We start from the raw sequence: 17,228 nt of genomic DNA, 5'->3' as shown, positions 1-17,228 counted from the left end.
TTAGACTGTACTCGACTCTTCATCATTGAATGTTGTGGATATATTCGACTTTCATTAAATATTTTGATAGAAAGTTGCTGCCCAAAGCAAGTAAAGAAAGAACAAGAGGAAAATAAAAAAGCCCGGAAGTTCCGTAGAAACTTTCAGAGGATAACAGCATTCAGAATTCGCAATAAACTGTAGGGAGGAAGTGCATTGTCGTAACGTATTACCATGCAGTTATAAAAAAGACAATACGTTCTGCGAATTTGAAACGTTTGGAATTTAAGGTTTGAAGACAACGTTATGTTACATGATGTGAGTGCGTGAAATTCCATTCGAGTTACGTAACGACTGCACGATATTTAGATTCTCCCAATACAAAACGAGACATAGATTACAAAGAATACGACGAGTTCTATCATAAGGAACTCTGAATGTTTGAGATTATTTTGAACTGAAATCGTATAACAATTTATCTATTGCTTTACGCTGTGATGTGAATGATTCCGTCCTGATAAAATTGCATAATTGTAGTAAAAATGGAATATCATTGTAATATGTTTTTTATTTATGAATTTCAATAGATACGCTGTACAGTTTTAGGTGTCATGAAACATGTCTGTAAGTTTAATGCAAATATGTTTGTAGCAGATAAACACTGGATATAAAAATTATGTCTACACTGTGTTTTTATTTCATTTTCAAGATCCTATTTAAATTTTCAGAAACGTGCTGTGGCGTTAGCATTTTAATTGAAAGGAGGAAGTCCTATTAGGGTTGTTCAATACCTTAAAACATTTTATGACACTAAGTAACAAGATCGCGATTCGAACGTAGTTCAGTCGATAAAGTATCGGGTTAGTTGACCCACAAATCTCAAGTTCAGTGTCTGTTCTTTATGATTGAAATAAATTTTTGATCATCATTTATTTTGTCCAAAAATTGTATATTGCCTTTTTGACATGTGCAATCATTGCATATCCTCATACATTTTATTATGAAAACATTTCGTGCTGATTTGATAAACCCCTTCAACGTGTCGTGAGCTACACTAAGAATACGAAATCTGAACACAAGAGGTGGAATCAGGTACGTAGGAAGAGTAAATATTCCCTGCTGACTGTTCACACAATGAGCCCCATTTCTTGATCACGTAAACAAAGTAATCAATAGTAAGAATTAGCATGTAAAGAACGACCTAAAAAGTGTTATGAAACACACTCGAAACACATGGAGTAATAATGGGTGGAATTTAATGTAATTTGAATCCTTTACCTAGTCCATCCCAGTAATGGCGAATTACAGTCTCAGTCGGTGATGTTGTATAAGGTTTTCCGCAGCTAAATGACCAGGTCGATATAGGATATAAGTTATTGTACAATTAACACGGACAATATGATATAGGTTACGACTGTGCCATTGACAGACTAGCAGTAATCCCACTCCTTTAGAATTATAGGTCCAATCTTATATTCGATTGTTGATGGTTCAAATAATATATCTTAGTATCAAATAAAAATGATGAAATAAGTATGTTGTTGTATTAATAAAAATTATCAATTAGCACACATATACCTTTTATCAGTATTAGTAAATTGCAAGATTCCTGAAACAACATTATCAAAATTTCACAAAAGCTGGTTATAACGATTTAATAGTATTCAAAACAATTTCATGAAAACAGCTCAGGTAAGGCTATCTGAGAAAAATTACAGTGCTGTTATGAATGTACATCTGTGCACTTCGTACCATATGGTGTCACAATGAAAAAATACGTCACAACTTACATGTTCTGATAGTTGTATCGCAGGGAAAGTGTCATAATATTTTGTCTTTATTCACTCCCGTTATCAATTGATAAGCTGCATATATGAAACCATTTCTTGTCGAATGAGTATACAATGCATTATATTATTCCTTTATGATAAGAAATAATTCTCCATTGTTGATATATAGTATGCACAAAGGTGATATTCACATCAGTTTGTAACCTTGAAATTGTCCCTGATCTGAATGACTGATGAAAAGTGAAGATAACGAACAGTGATCAATCCCATTACTCCTAAAAGCAATACAATATACATAGATGGGCAAGCACGGACCCCTGGACACACTAGAGTTAAGATCAGGTGCCTAGGAGGAGTAAACATCCCCTGTCGACCGCTCACACCGCCGTGAGCCCTATATCCTGATCAAGTAAACGGAGTTATCCGTAGTCAAAATCAGTGTGCCAAGAGCGATCTAACAATCGTTATGAAACACGCCAGACAGCATTTAACCCAATGATAGGTTGTATTGACGAACTAGATTGTTATAACGACCATATGATTTGCGAAATGCGGACTTCTATCAAGACTGTTGAAATCCCTGTACCATCAACTTGTTTGTCAGTAGCTTGTCTCGATTTAGAAACTGACTGTTCGCAGAACAAACTCTTGCGTATCGAATCAGTTGAGATATATAAACACCATATGCAGGTGGAAATGGAATATTGCTACATAAATATGGGAAGTTGAAGATGAAGAAGGTAAAATCATACAGTTTGTCATGCAGTTGAGTTGTCAGTTTGCCGTTAATGTCTACTTTCAATAAAATATGTAAGTATGAAGCAGAAATGGACGACTCTGTGGTGTCTCTTATTTCGAGCTCACATGGATATATCGAATCGACATATGAATGAAAGGTATCATTGTTAATAGACAAACCGTCGTCGATACCTGTAAATGTGGAATTGAAGGTCACAGCAAGATATTTTTCTTCTCAGGTCGAATTGTTTGAATAAACTCTGCTTCATATGAATATAATAACGGGTCAGCTAACAAAGGAACACAATTTGTGCCCATGGGAATTCCAACAGACTGAAGGAAGACCTGATCACCAAAGACCACAAAGATATTGTCAATGAGGAGCTCTAGCATATTTTTTATTTCAACTTCAGAGTACTTGTGTGTAGAATCAGAGTGGTGTTTAACAAAGTAAGTTTTTGGATGACTGATCATTTGATATGAATATATCTTTTTTTCCAATTTTGTTAAAGAAGCAACTGTCTATGATGTCAAAAGCCTAGTCTTTAATTTGTCGAGCAGAATGGTCGTGTACCGTAAATCTGGTTATTTTTGCTGTCGATTAATTTTTAGCGTTTTTGCGAGTAAGTTGGATTCGCAAAAATATTTTTCTCTACCGATGATGTTTCACACGTTGTTTTTTTTTTCTTCATGTTTTTACATAAATTCGCAGAAATAAGAAACAAAAAATAAATAAATATATAGGCTTCTTGCTAAAATTTGCAAAAGTACATCGATGCAAAAATATCCAGATTTACGGTATAGTGTTGAAAATCATAGGTTTTAATGTTGATGATTTGGGAAAGTTTTGAGATTTCAAGTTTACTTAAACTTTTTTAGAATTTTTTTTTAGAATCCACATTTGATTAATACCACTTCTGGCATATGTAGTCGCACAGTACACCTGAAATCTCTCTTTGACAGCTGTTAATATTTTCGTGAGGAGCAAAGATAGGGCCTTGATAGAATATTTACTGGATCCAGAAATGTATCTTTGTTTGTGAGGGTTTTTATGAAGTTAAGGAATCCATTATAGGTACGGTAACTCATATCCATCCGACCCATTGACTGGAATATTACATGTGTCTAAAACTGAAGCATGGTTTTGAAGAATTTCTTCTTTTGAAAGAGCAGTTGGAGTATAGGTACGATTACTAAAGGTGGAAGTAATGCCAAGTTCCTTTAAAATAACAGTTGTAATAATGAGCCTTACAAGCAAAGACAATGTTATTACAAGCTTTGTCAGCTGCAACCAAAACGTATTCCTCATGTAACCTATCTAATTCTTTTATCGTTTCTGGTTTACTAAACACAGAAGGATAGATGATACGTACTTTTGTTTTCATATGTCTAATGTGAGGTTTTGATATTCCTCTTATACTTTTAATTCATTCTGAAAATGTATCAAGTTCTTCTTTTCATATTTAATTCATCGTCTGGTATAATCCTCGACAGAACAAAAACAGTCCCTGAAACGTTCTACTTTACCATTTTTCCGTTCGCTCACCGTGCGTTTACCGTTCCCTCATCGTGCGTTCAGCGTTCGCTCTCCGTTCGTTCACCGTCCGCTCTCCGTGCGTTCAACGTGCGCTCCCCGTTTACAGTTTTGCGCTCACCGTGCGTTCACCGTTCACAAAGCATTCACCGTGCGTTCACCGTTCACTGTCATTCGGAACACTAAAGTCAAAGAATCAATTTTCATAACAAGGAAAAAATGAAAAAGGAACTTGTGCATAAGAGTGAGAGTAAAAATGCAATATCCTCCAGTTAGAATTTAACCCTTATACATGTGCATATAGCGATGAACGAGCAACGAACGCTGGTACGTGTACGAAAGTGAGACAGTTTCAGTTAATAAATATCTTGCCCCCACCCGAATTATCATTTTAATATTTTCAAGTATGGGCAAAAGCACAATTTATTTTATTTTATTTCTTCTCACTTGACAAGAATTCGATATAAGTTTATCATTTTTCGTAACCACCCCCTCTCCCTTACTTAAAAAAACTATGCTACACTGTACGTTTCAATGCACATTCGTGCTCAAATGTTTCTGATTATTTTACGCCTATCTTTATGAGCGACATTGTCAATAAATATATTCACTCCTTTCCCCAACTTTAAAAGTTTTGAACCGTTTGTCTCAAATATAAAGAGGAAACATTTCTCGTATATTTCTGCCCTACATATTATATAGGTTTTTGGCACACTGATTTCCCCTATAATAGCTCTAAAGCTTCATTGTTATTTTGGATTTCAAACATTTCGGTTGAGCATCACTGAAGAGACATTATTTGTCGAAATGCGCATCTGGTGCATCAAAATTGGTACCGTATAAGTTTTGCCTACGTATAGTTCAGTGCAATAAACAGTTTTATCTGCATCAAAAATATACAAATATCGCACAATCTAAATGTAAATTCATCGTCACACTATCTATTTTGTACGTACGTACATTAAGGTAAGGTTTGCAACAACAGAGAAATAACTCTAGATATACCTCAGTGCACTTCGTGCTTTATAACGTCATACTGAAAAAATGCGTGTAAAAAAATGTATGCATTATACATATCAGATTACTTCCAAACTTACTGAAAAAACTTACTTGTAGAAATAAAAATAGCAAATACACACAACAGTAGACAATGACCTGTGTAGTGCATTGTTGAGGATAATTTGAAGTATATGCCAAGACCACGATTATGCATTTCAAATACTCGACTAGTAATAATTGTGATATTTCAATTAGACATTTCCGAATAATGTGATGAAAACACAAAACGTCAAAAGTCTGTGGTTTGAACCAAACAAAGAATTTTAAAAAACAAAATCCAGTAAAATATATTTTCAATTCATTTGATGTTTTTGTGAATGAAAATTGAAAATAACGAACAGTGATCAATTTCATATAAAACCCATAGGCAATACAAAATAGATAGTTGGGCAAACACGGACCCCTGGACACACCAGAGGAGGGATCAGGTGCCTAGGAGGAGTAAGCATCCTTTGTTGACCGGTCACACCCGCCATGCACCCTTTATCTTGATCAGGTAAACTGGGTTATCCGTAGTCAAAATCAGTATACCAACAATAGTCTACCAATCGGTATGAAACACGTCAGGCAGCAGTTTACCCAATGGTAGGTTCTGTCGTTATAACGACCATAAAATTTACGAGATGTTGATTTTAAACGAGACTGTTGAAACCCCTGTACCATCAACATGTTTGTCAGTAGCTTACCTCGATTTAACAAGAGATCCAAGGTCGACATCGCTCACCTGAGTCACCTTGACTCATATTTAAAGATTTTCCTATATATTTGTATGCAAAACTTTGATTCCCCTTGTGACCCCATCCTATCCCTGGGGGTCATAGTTTTAACAAATTGAAAGAGAGCTTTCATGTAAATATCAGCTTTTCTGACTCAGTGGTTCTTGAGAAGAAGGTTTAGAAAGATTTTCCCTATATATTTGTATGGAAAACTTTATTTCCTATTGTGGCCTCATCCAAGCCCAGGGGACCATGATTTGAACAAACTTGAATCTGCACTATGGCAACACGCTTTCATGTAAATTTCAGCTTTTCTGGCTCAGTGGTTCTTGAGAAGAAGATTTTTAAAGATTTTTTCTGTATATTAGTATGTAAAACTTTGATCCCTTATTGTGGCCCCATCACACCCCCTAGAGGCAAAGATTTGAACAAAGTTGAATCTGCATTATGTCAAAAAGCTTTTATATAAATATCAGCTTTTCTGGCACAGTGGTTCTTGAGAAGATTTTTTAAGATTTTCCTTATATATTTGTATGCAAAACTTTGATTCCCCTTGTGACCCCATCCTATCCCTGGGGGTCATAGTTTTAACAAACTGAAAGAGAGCTTTCATGTAAATATCAGCTTTTCTGACTCAGTGGCTCTTGAGAAGAAGGTTTAGAAAGATTTTTCCTGTATAGTTGTATGTAAAACTTTATTTCTTATTGTGGCCTCATCGAAGCCCAGGGGACCATGATTTGAACAAACTTGAATCTGCACTATGGCAGCAATATTTAATGTAACTTTCAGCTTTTCTGGCTCAGTGGTTCTTGAGAAAAATATTTTCAAATATTTATCATCTATATTTGTATGTAAAACTTTGATCTCCTACTGTTGCCTCATCCAACCTCCGTGGACCCTGATTTGAACAAAATTGAATCTGTATTATGTCAGGAAGCTTTCATATAAATTTCCGCTTTTCTGGCTCAGTTGTTCTTGAGAAGAAGATTTTTAAAGATTCTTTCTGTATATTAGTATGTAAAACTTTGATCCCTTATTGTGGCCCCATCACACCCCCAGGGGCAAAGATTTGAACAAAGTTGAATCTGCATTATGTCAAGAAGCTTTCATGTAAATTTCAGCTTTTCTGGCATAGTGGTTCTTGAGAAGATTTTTAAAGATTTTCATTATATACTGTATTTATATGCAAAACTTTGATTCCCCTTGTGACCCCATCCTATCCCTGGGGGCCATGGTTTTTACAAACTGAAAGAGAGCTTTCATGTAAATATCAGCTTTTCTGACTCAGTGGTTCTTGAGAAGGAGTTTAGAAAAAATTTCCATAGATATTTGTATGTAAAACTTTATTTCCTATTGTGGCCTCATCCAAGCCCAGGGGACCATGATTTGAACAAACTTGAATCTGCACTGTGGCAGCAAGCTTTCGTGTAAATTTCAGCTTTTCTGGCACAGTAGTTCTTGAGAAGAAGATTTTTAAATATTTATCATCTATATTTGTATGTAAAACTTTGATCCCCTATTGTGGCCCCATCAAACCCCCGTGGGCCCTGATTTGAACAAAGTTAAATCTGCATTATGTCAGGAAGCTTTCATGTAAATATCAGCTTTTCTGGCACAGTGATTCTTGAGAAGAAGATTTTTAAAGATTTTCCCTAGATATTTTAATGTAAAACTTTGATCCCCTATTCTGGCCCTATCCAACTCCAGGGACCATGATTTGAACAAAGTTGAATCTGCACTATGACAGCAAGCTTTCATGTAAATTTCAGCTTTTCTGGCTCAGTGGTGCTTGAGGAGAAGAGTTTTAAAGATTTTTTTCTGTATATTAGTATGTAAAACTTTGATTCCCTATTGTGGCCCCATCACACCCCCAGAGGCAAAGATGTGAACAAAGTTGAATCTGCATTGTGTCAAGAAGCTTTCATGTAAATTTCAGCTTTTCTGGCACAGTGGTTCTTAAGAAGATTTTTAAAGATTTTCCCTATATATTTGTATGTAAAACTTTGATCCCCTATTGTGGCCCCATCCAACCCCAGGGGTCATGATTTGAACAAAGTTGAATCTGCATTATGTCAGGAAGCTTTCATGTAAATTTCAGTTTTCCTGGCTCAGTGGTTCTTGAGAAGATTTTAAAGATGTATCCTATATATTAGTATGTAAAACTTTGATCCCCTATTGTGGCCCCATTCAATCCCCGGGGGCCATGATTTGAACAAACCTGGATCTGCACTATGTAAGGAAGCTTTTGAGTAAATTTCAACTTTTCTGGCTCAGCGGTTCTTGAGAAGAAGATTTTTAAAGATATATCCTATATATTAGTATGTAAAGCTTTGATCCCCTATTGTGGCCCCATTCAACCCCCGGGGCCATGATTTGAACAAACCTGGATCTACACTATATCAGGAAGCTTTCGAGTAAATTTCAGCTTTTCTGGCCCAGTGGTTCTTAAGAAGAATATTTTTAACTGACCCCACCCTATTTTTGCATTTTTGCGATTATCTCCGGTTTGAAAGGGACATGGCCCTTCATTTGAACAAAGTCGAAAATGAAAAAAAAGTTTACAACGCCGACGAAGACGCCGATGATGACGCCGACGACGACAGACAATGGACAGATTTTGATCAGAAAAGCTCAGGTGAACTAAAACTGACCATACGCAGAACAAGCTCGTACGTATTCGCATTAAATGAGATATATAGACACCATATACAGTTGATCATGGAATATTGCTACTTAAATATAGGAAGTTGACGACGGAGAAACAGAAGTCATCACATTTGTCATAAAGTTGAATTTTTAGTTTGCCGTAAATGTCTACTTTCAAAAGAATATCTAAATATGAAGCAGATGTGGACGACTCTGTAGTGTCTTTTATTTCGAGCTCGCATGGATACATCGAATCAACATATGAATGGAAGTTAATATTATTAATAGATAAAACGTTGTCGATATATCTAAATGTCGAATTGAAGGCCACAACAAGAGATCTATTCTTCTCACGTATAAGTTTCTGAATAGATTCTGTTTCATATGAATAACAAACAGGCTAGCAAATAAAGGAGCACAATTCGTGCCCATGAAATTCCAACAGACTGTTGGAAGACCCAATCACCAAAGACCACGAATATATTGTTAATGAGGAACTCGGGCATATTTTTTATTTCAACTTCAGATTACTTGTGCGTGGAATCAGAATGGTGTTTAACAAAGTAATTTTTGAATGACTGATCACTAGATATGAATATTTCCGTTTTCCATTTTTGTTGAAGAAGTAAGTATCTATGATGTCAAAGAGTCTAGCCATTAATTTATCGCGAGGAATGGTCGTGTAAAATGTTGAAAAGTCAAAGGTTTTGATGATGTTAATCTGAGAAAAAATTTTGCGATATCAAGTTAACTAAGAGTTCTTTAGAAATTTTTAGAATCCACATTTGATTTATACCACTTCTGGCATATGTAGTCGCACAGTAAATTTGAAGTTTCTCCTTCACAGCAGTTAATATTTTCGTGAGGAGTAAAGATAAAGGCTTGGTCTGTTGCAGGAAATCCACAATTTTAATGGCACATGTCCATTTTACTATGTTTTATCCATGCTAATATTATGGACGTCTGTGAATAGCTTACCGCATCCCAATCCCCTTTTGATATTAAGGATAGCTACTTTTTCTCTGATTTGGTTTGGCTGGCATATGCTATTGATGCAGGAATTTAGGGAACTGTATTTAAGAATAAACATAAATCTTTTGATGAAAGTAAAATTGATGCAATGGGTGTTACTTGTTATAGATTCAAATATTAAGATAATTTTCAAAAAAGCTTTTTGTGTCATCGACGTAACGAATATGTATCATCAATTCTCAAACGCAAGAAATGATAAATAAAATTGTAACCAAAACAATTTCCCAAAATATGTTGTTTTTTTTTTGAAAATTTGATTCACACAATTGAATACGTTGTTCTATCTCTTTAATATGTACATATATGCAATTTTTAGATAATGATAAGCACGAATTTATTACCATAAAGGTACGTTTTAAGATAGATATATTCTGATATTCCAATAAAGATAATTTCCTCGCAATGAAGATAATATTCTTTAAAAAATCAAACATGGAAATAACAATAACATTGTATCGAATTCGAATATCTCGTTATTTGTTTTTTTAAAATTTATTTTACATCATTTTATAAATTACATATAACTTAATTTATCTAATATATACATAATTCATATCATATTGCACGTAAACAATCTTGCCAATATATACCTCTATATTGAATGCATCATTACACATGACAAAGCGATCATGATTTCATGACATGATACTGTATAAGATATTGATTTTGATTATACAACATCATATCAAACAAATTCACCCGTTAACATCCCGTTCAAAACCCCGTATATTGATCTGTTCATGTCGTAAAATCTAAAATATTCCAACCTGCATTTTGTATCCTCGCTAGCCTTCCTTGCTAAAGGGACACACACATTCGATATCATAGTGAAACAAGTTCCACTCGCATCTACAATTTTAGAATGAACAAATGGAAATAACAGTGATCAATGTAATACTTTTTGTAAAGAATACAAAATTATGAAAAAAGTAAATATGGATCCCTGGATACACCAAATGTAGGATCAGGTACCTAGGATGAGTAAGCATCTCCTGTTTACACATTATATCAGCCATTATCTCTAAATCTTAACCAGGCAAACGGACTGATCCTTAAGTCAAAATCAGTACATAAAGATCGGTCTGATAATTGGTATGAAAAAGACACCATTCAATCTAGTAGTTAGAAATCGAGATACATTTAACCTTTTTTTGCTGAAATATCGCACAACCTGTGTTAAAGAAGACAAAACAATCAAACTATCATTTTGTCATTTCATTTTCTTTTTCAGAATTGAAATATAAAGATACATTGTGTCGACTGAAATGCAGCTATTTTAGCGTTACATTCAACATCAAACACTCGCAGGATGCAGTTATCTTTAAAATATTAAGTCATACAAACGAGGCTAAAACATTTAACCCCACCTTGTAGGAATAAGGAGATGGAAAGTAGGCATACTAAAATAGGAAATTTTTGCATCTTCTGTTTGTTCCTAAAGAAAAAGAAAGGTATTGAATTGGTTAAATAGTAGATGTTATATTAGATGTACAACACATGCTAAAGATGTATTGAATGTTTTTTTAATCGTATATATCTTTCAAATATCAAAACTATGATGGAGTCATGAACCATAGATCGTTTATATTGCATTTTAAACGTTTCGTTGAATGTTCTTTTTAAAGAATTTATTTCTTTACACAGTATTGTGTTATGTATAACATACTAGGGATTAGGTAGTAGGCAGAGCCTATATAAATATTTCCCTTATGTAATAGATATTTTTGTGATAACAAATTTTGATTTACCAAGAAGAATGATGAAATATTTGAAAACCCCTTACCCCATCTGGAAGAAAAGGAATAGTGAAAAGGAGAGAAACATCTCACACACGTGTCCCGTAGATTACAATATACATGTATATGGAGAAAAAAAAGCGGATTTGTCAATTGTCCGTGGAACCCAAATCATACAAAGAGCGTATTATTTATTCGAATTTATTTTACGTGATTTGCTTCACACAGTTGGTTCATCAACATATTTTACCTTCGGTATCATTAGCAATTGGAATGATATCCATTAACAAATGAATGTGATATACATGCGAACAATGAGCTTATTTAAAGGTGAAAATGATGAACAGTGTTCAATGTAAAACTTACACGGTACCAATTTTGATGCACCAGATGCGCATTTCGACAAATAATGTCTCTTCAGTGATGCTCAACCGAAATGTTTGAAATCCGAAATAACTATGAAGTTTTAGATCTAAATATAGCCAAAAACAGCGTGCCAAACAAGTGGAGCCGAATTCGTCCAAGAATAAGAGCTATGCATGAGGGAGATAATCCTTAATTTTGAAATGAATTTCTAAATTTTATAACAGCAATTAGATATACATCCGTATTTTCAATCTCATGACTCCTATAAAAATACAAAATAGGGAGCTGAGAAATCATGGGCCACCGGAATATACTAGAGGTAGTATCAGGTGATTAGGAGAAGAGACTATCCCCTTTCGACCGATAACACCCACCGTGAGCCCCATCTCTTGATTAGGTAAAGGAAATAGTCAGAATTAGTGTGCCACGAAAATAAAACGTATGAGATTCGTGCTACTCATGTGTCACTTCTTGCCAATTGTATCACTTATGAAAGTGTGTTGAAAGGTTGGAAATATTTTGAGTATACTGGTATGTATCGATTTGACATTAATGGATAACATGACATCGATACATCCAACTGTCGAGTTGAAGGCAACAGCAAAAATTTACTTCTCACGTGGAAGCTGTTTAATAAATTCCACCTTTATAAGAAAAAAAAAACCCCCCAAAACAACATATCAGTTAATATAGGAGCACAATTTGTGCCCATGGGATTTGATCACCAAAACGTCAACGATATTATTAATGAGGAACTCCAGCATATTTTTTTCAATATCAACGTTATATAATGAAATGAGTAAAAACTAGAAGGACACAATACATATGGAAAAACTTTGGACGTTATTAAGAATATGAAGGATGAGAAAGCATGGTTCGGATGGTTTCACAACAGACTACTACACTGTTTTCAAAGATATTTCCTAATTTTTGGTTAATGTCAGCTACTGTGCTCGAAAATGAACTTTCAAACACAATTCAAAAACTAGGAATTATTACCATTTTACCAGAAGGAAATAAATGTAGAGAAAACTTGAAAAACTGGAAACCAATATCACTTTAAAATGTATCTTTCACAGTGATATATGTATGCAATGCAAATAGGATTAAACAATTTATGAACTATATAATAAATAAAAACCAAAAGGGATTTATAAAGGGTAGATATATTGGAGAAAATACCGGAATTGTGTATGTTATTATTCATGAAACTAAAAGTAGACACACTAAAGGGTTACTTCTGCTTATTAAGTTTGAAAATGCCTTTGATTCAATATCATGTTCATTTATTTTCAAAGCATTACAGCTATTGAACTTTGGCTTAGACATTATTAAATGGGGGAAAACATTATGTAGTGATGCAAAATTATATGCAAATCAAAATGGATTGTTTTAATCTTTTTAAAAATAGGGCGTGGTTGTCGAAAAGGTGACCCATATTCTTCTTAGCTATTTGATACATATGTAGATATAATGGGGTTATGAAAAGACAAAACAGTAAAATCAAAGCCATACACATACACAAAGTTTATTTCAATATGCAGATGATGTAATCCTGTTTCTAGATGCAACTGAAAAAAGTATCAAATCTTTTTAAATAACATTTTAGCCAAAGACTTCTAACAAATAATAGCAATTAACGTTTTCAATTCCCATGACTATTTTTTATCTCAATTGTTTGAACGTCTGTCCGAGTCCTTTATGCATGTTGTATTAAATATTCATATCATGGACCACATCTCAGCAACAATTTGGACTTTAACATGTCGTATTATGTGTGTCAGCTATGGATTGAATTGCACATACAAGCTATACGCTGGATGTGCTCGCTCCAATAATATCACGTTAAGCATATTAAATATTGACAAGCTTTAACGAAATCAAGTACATCTAAGATAAAAATTTTGTACTAGAGCAGTGCATGTAAGATTGACTGATTGTTTTATGCCCTGTCGAAAATTTGTTTCTAACATCGAAATAGTCTCATAAATTTGGCGCTATATTTAATGTTTAAAGACCCATGTAAAATACTGTGCAGTTTCTTCGCGGATCACTGAATGTGGGCTGAGCTCATCTATGGTCATTGTTATTTACCTGGCCAAGAGATCAGGGTACTGTGTATACTTTTGATGTACACAGGGAGGGTTTCAGGGCCGTCTGCAGTGTTTCTGTGGTCATAGTGTTTGTATAACGGTTGTATCCCTATGGCTAGATGACACAGTCTACATCACCCCTTTTTCTCTCTTTTACTCTCAGTCATTGGCTCAATGAATAATTTCTTTTATAAATATAGAACTATCATAACTTGATAATAAAAAATTATTTTAATAAGTTACAATTTTAGAAATCAATGGGCAAATTATTGTTGGATCTCTGATTGTGTAATTTATAATACATGTATATAGAGGGGGGAAATTACGATTATATTGAAATTGCGTTGTTCAGGGGTCTTTTTAAAAACAATAGAATTACGAGAAAATAGCACTTGTGGACAGGTCATTGCTACCAAGACTCTAGAATACAGGTCTTCCTCAAGATCTAAAGAATGTCAGTAGGTAATGGTCATTATTGTTATCGAAACTCCTCTCTGGGATCCCTCCAGACCACAGTCTCTACAGATGTCACTCCACCTGAGATATTTTGTTAAATGTTTGATTGAGAGACGGCTACCAATTTGAGGGTGTTAACTTAAATTTGGGTCTTTAAGGCAGTGAGGTGGTTTTTTTCAATATCCGCAGTTATGGCACTTTTACGTGCCCATGCCTGTCGTGTTTAGAAAGTCATATCCGAAAAACCCGTGATTCTCACTTCTAAATACCGACAATTTGTCCAATGACCAATCACCATATATGTTTACGTCTTGGGTTGAAGGCGGCCATGGTACGAGCGGGGCTCGAACTCACTAACCCCCTAACACGAATTGAATACTTTATGGATTTGCGGATGGTCATACTGCAAATAAACGGTTTAACCATACCTCCATTCACAACGAAACCAAAGCCATCCGAGAACTTGGAAAATGTGCTGAAATCAATCACGATTGGATGAATGCAAATAAACTGACAATGAACACATCAAAGACCGAATTCATTTTATTTGGCAGCAGGAGGCAACTGGATAAACGTAGCACAAAAGTTATTAACATTAATGGTGATGAAATTGAACCAGAACGTTATATAAGGTACTTAGGTGCATATTTGGATGAAACTCTCAATTTTAAGGAACATATAAAAAGGAAATGCCGAACAGCTATGATCAATTATCTTAGGATTAAAAGTATTCGCAAATATTTGACAAAGGAAGCTACAGAAATTTTGGTTTCATCTTTAGTAATTTTTCATTTGGACTATTGTAATGTGATTTTATACGGCATAGCACAGACTGAAATATGTAAAATGTAAAGAATCCAAAACATGGGTGCGAAACTGATATTAAATCGTAAGAAATTTGACAGCTCTAGGGATGCTTTCATTGACCTACATTGGTTACCTATCGATTCTAGAATATCATTTAAATTATTGACCGTCATGGATAAGTGTCATGTGGGCGAAGCGCCATTGTATTTAACAGAACTTTTAACGAAACAGGTACCAAATAAAAAGTTGCTCTCTATTTAGCCTAAGTTATAAACGCCATGCTCTCACTTCCTAACAACGTGTAGATTAAAAAAATAATAATAAACAAAATTGCTTGATTGAAATAAATATTGTGATTTCCACTGTACATTTGATCATTTTTTAAAAAAAATATGTTTTCAAAATGCAACCGTGACAGTAGGTCTCATCGTGAGTTCGATTCCATCTCATATTGCAATGATATAGCGTATCATAATCTATTTAATTAAAAAAATCAAATCTAGTTGTAATTGCACTATTTATTTAAAAAAACAACAACGCTAATTACAGATATTCAAAGGAATATTATAACCAAGTAGTGGTGCATGTTTAACATTGTTTACAATAAATTAAAAATGTTGATACAATCAACTAGCTGATTAATATCGGCGAGATTTCTGGAGGCGGACAGTTTGGAGCGATGTTTATCTTCCATACTGGGATAAACTGAATTTTTTGCCTGCTTCAACATTTTGTCTTTGCCATCCTATTAACTCTCTAATATCATGAAACTTGCATACACTTTCTCACCTTTACATTCTTTAAACATGGATTTATCAATTTCTTTTGGGAAACAGCATTTTTTGAAAATTGGGAATATTCAATCATGCATTTGAATATATTGGGAGAAAATAACAAAAAATGATGGACTTTGTGGCTACAAGTTTATTTGATTTTCAGAGTTAATTTTCAACACAGGATTGCGACTTTATAATTTATTATACCGTTATACCTATATACACTGTACTATGGATTTACAGTCATTGAAAATGATTAAAATATTGGAGAAAAATAACAAATGACAATAATTTTATATGTAGCTCTGGATATTCGAGTTTCTGGTCAATTTCAGATAGAAAATTCAGATGTATAATATTATGCAGTGGTATAGATTTACAGTTACTGACAATCGCTTTGGCTTATGGTTGATCGATCCTCATGTGATGTCATAGGTTTTTGCAAACATATTTATTGAATTGAACTTTGTGCATGATAGAAATAAATCCATCAGAGGAATTTCATTCACTGTATAAAAAAAAATAAATGGGTAGCCTATTGATACTGAAAAAAAAATCATAGATAAACATTGTTGAAGTTGTATATGGTTTTAAAGAATTGAAAACTGAAAATTTCATTTGGGGGGATGATCCATTTTTACATTATTGAATTTTTGATTATCAATATGATAGTAACACAATGACCATCATTTTTGCAGTTACTGTCCTTACAACGGAAGTAAAGGGTGTGCTTATCGATTAGGTCCTAAGCTTCAGATAAAATAGTAGTAATACATAGGGTATTGTAAATATTACGGTATCAAAATCTTTATTATGGGTTGAATTTTAACATGTATCATATCTCTTACAATAAAAATAACAAAGTTTACTTTATTTCATTTTACAAAGAAAACCTTTTAGAATATACATATCGTTAGATTGAAGAGATTTGAAGAAGGGGGTATAGACGTATCCAGTATTTGGTGATTAGGTCTGTCCAAATGTATTAATACCACAACTTTCATAAGTAATCTTTTTTGAAAATATTATAACTCGCGTACGTGAGAAAACAGATTTCAACAGAAAAATCACATTAGAGATACATACCGGTATTCGATAAAGGCCTACTAAAGACATTTGATGTACTGTACATTTGTTCTCCACAATGTGAAAGGATTACATGCGTTGGTTGCACATGCGATTTCTGGCATATTCATTGCAGTTTTTGGTCGTCAATAATATTGATAAAAAGTAAAAATGAAGAATTGCTCATCCTTATTATTCTGATCTAAACTGAGATACCATGGACTGCGAAAAGTCATATACGGCACACATAAATATAATAAATGACTAAGAAGTTTGTACAGTCATATGAAAGGTGAAGATAACGAACAGTGATCAATCTCTTAACTCCTACTAGCAATACAAAATAGATAGTTGGGCAAACACGGACCCCTGGAAACACCAGATGTGGGATCAGGTGCCAAGGAGGAGTAAGCATCCCCTGTCGACCGGTCACAC

At 34.1% G+C, this 17,228-nt stretch overlaps 1 protein-coding gene across 1 annotated transcript in view; it reads left to right on the top strand.

Moving 5' to 3' along the window:
* Positions 1-662, top strand: part of LOC125661867 (transient receptor potential cation channel subfamily M member 2-like) — a 35,571-nt gene extending 34,909 nt beyond the window's left edge. The window contains exon 22 of the mRNA XM_048893994.2: positions 71-662. Within this exon, the coding sequence (XP_048749951.2) occupies positions 71-183 (113 nt within the window). The 3' untranslated portion in view covers positions 184-662. The remainder of the gene's footprint in view (positions 1-70) is intronic.
* Positions 663-17,228: the final 16,566 nt, after the last annotated feature.

This window comes from Ostrea edulis, chromosome 8 (assembly GCF_947568905.1).
Source record: "Ostrea edulis chromosome 8, xbOstEdul1.1, whole genome shotgun sequence".
NCBI classification, from domain to species: domain Eukaryota; kingdom Metazoa; phylum Mollusca; class Bivalvia; order Ostreida; family Ostreidae; genus Ostrea; species Ostrea edulis.
This window is presented reverse-complemented; position numbering and strand designations above follow the sequence as displayed.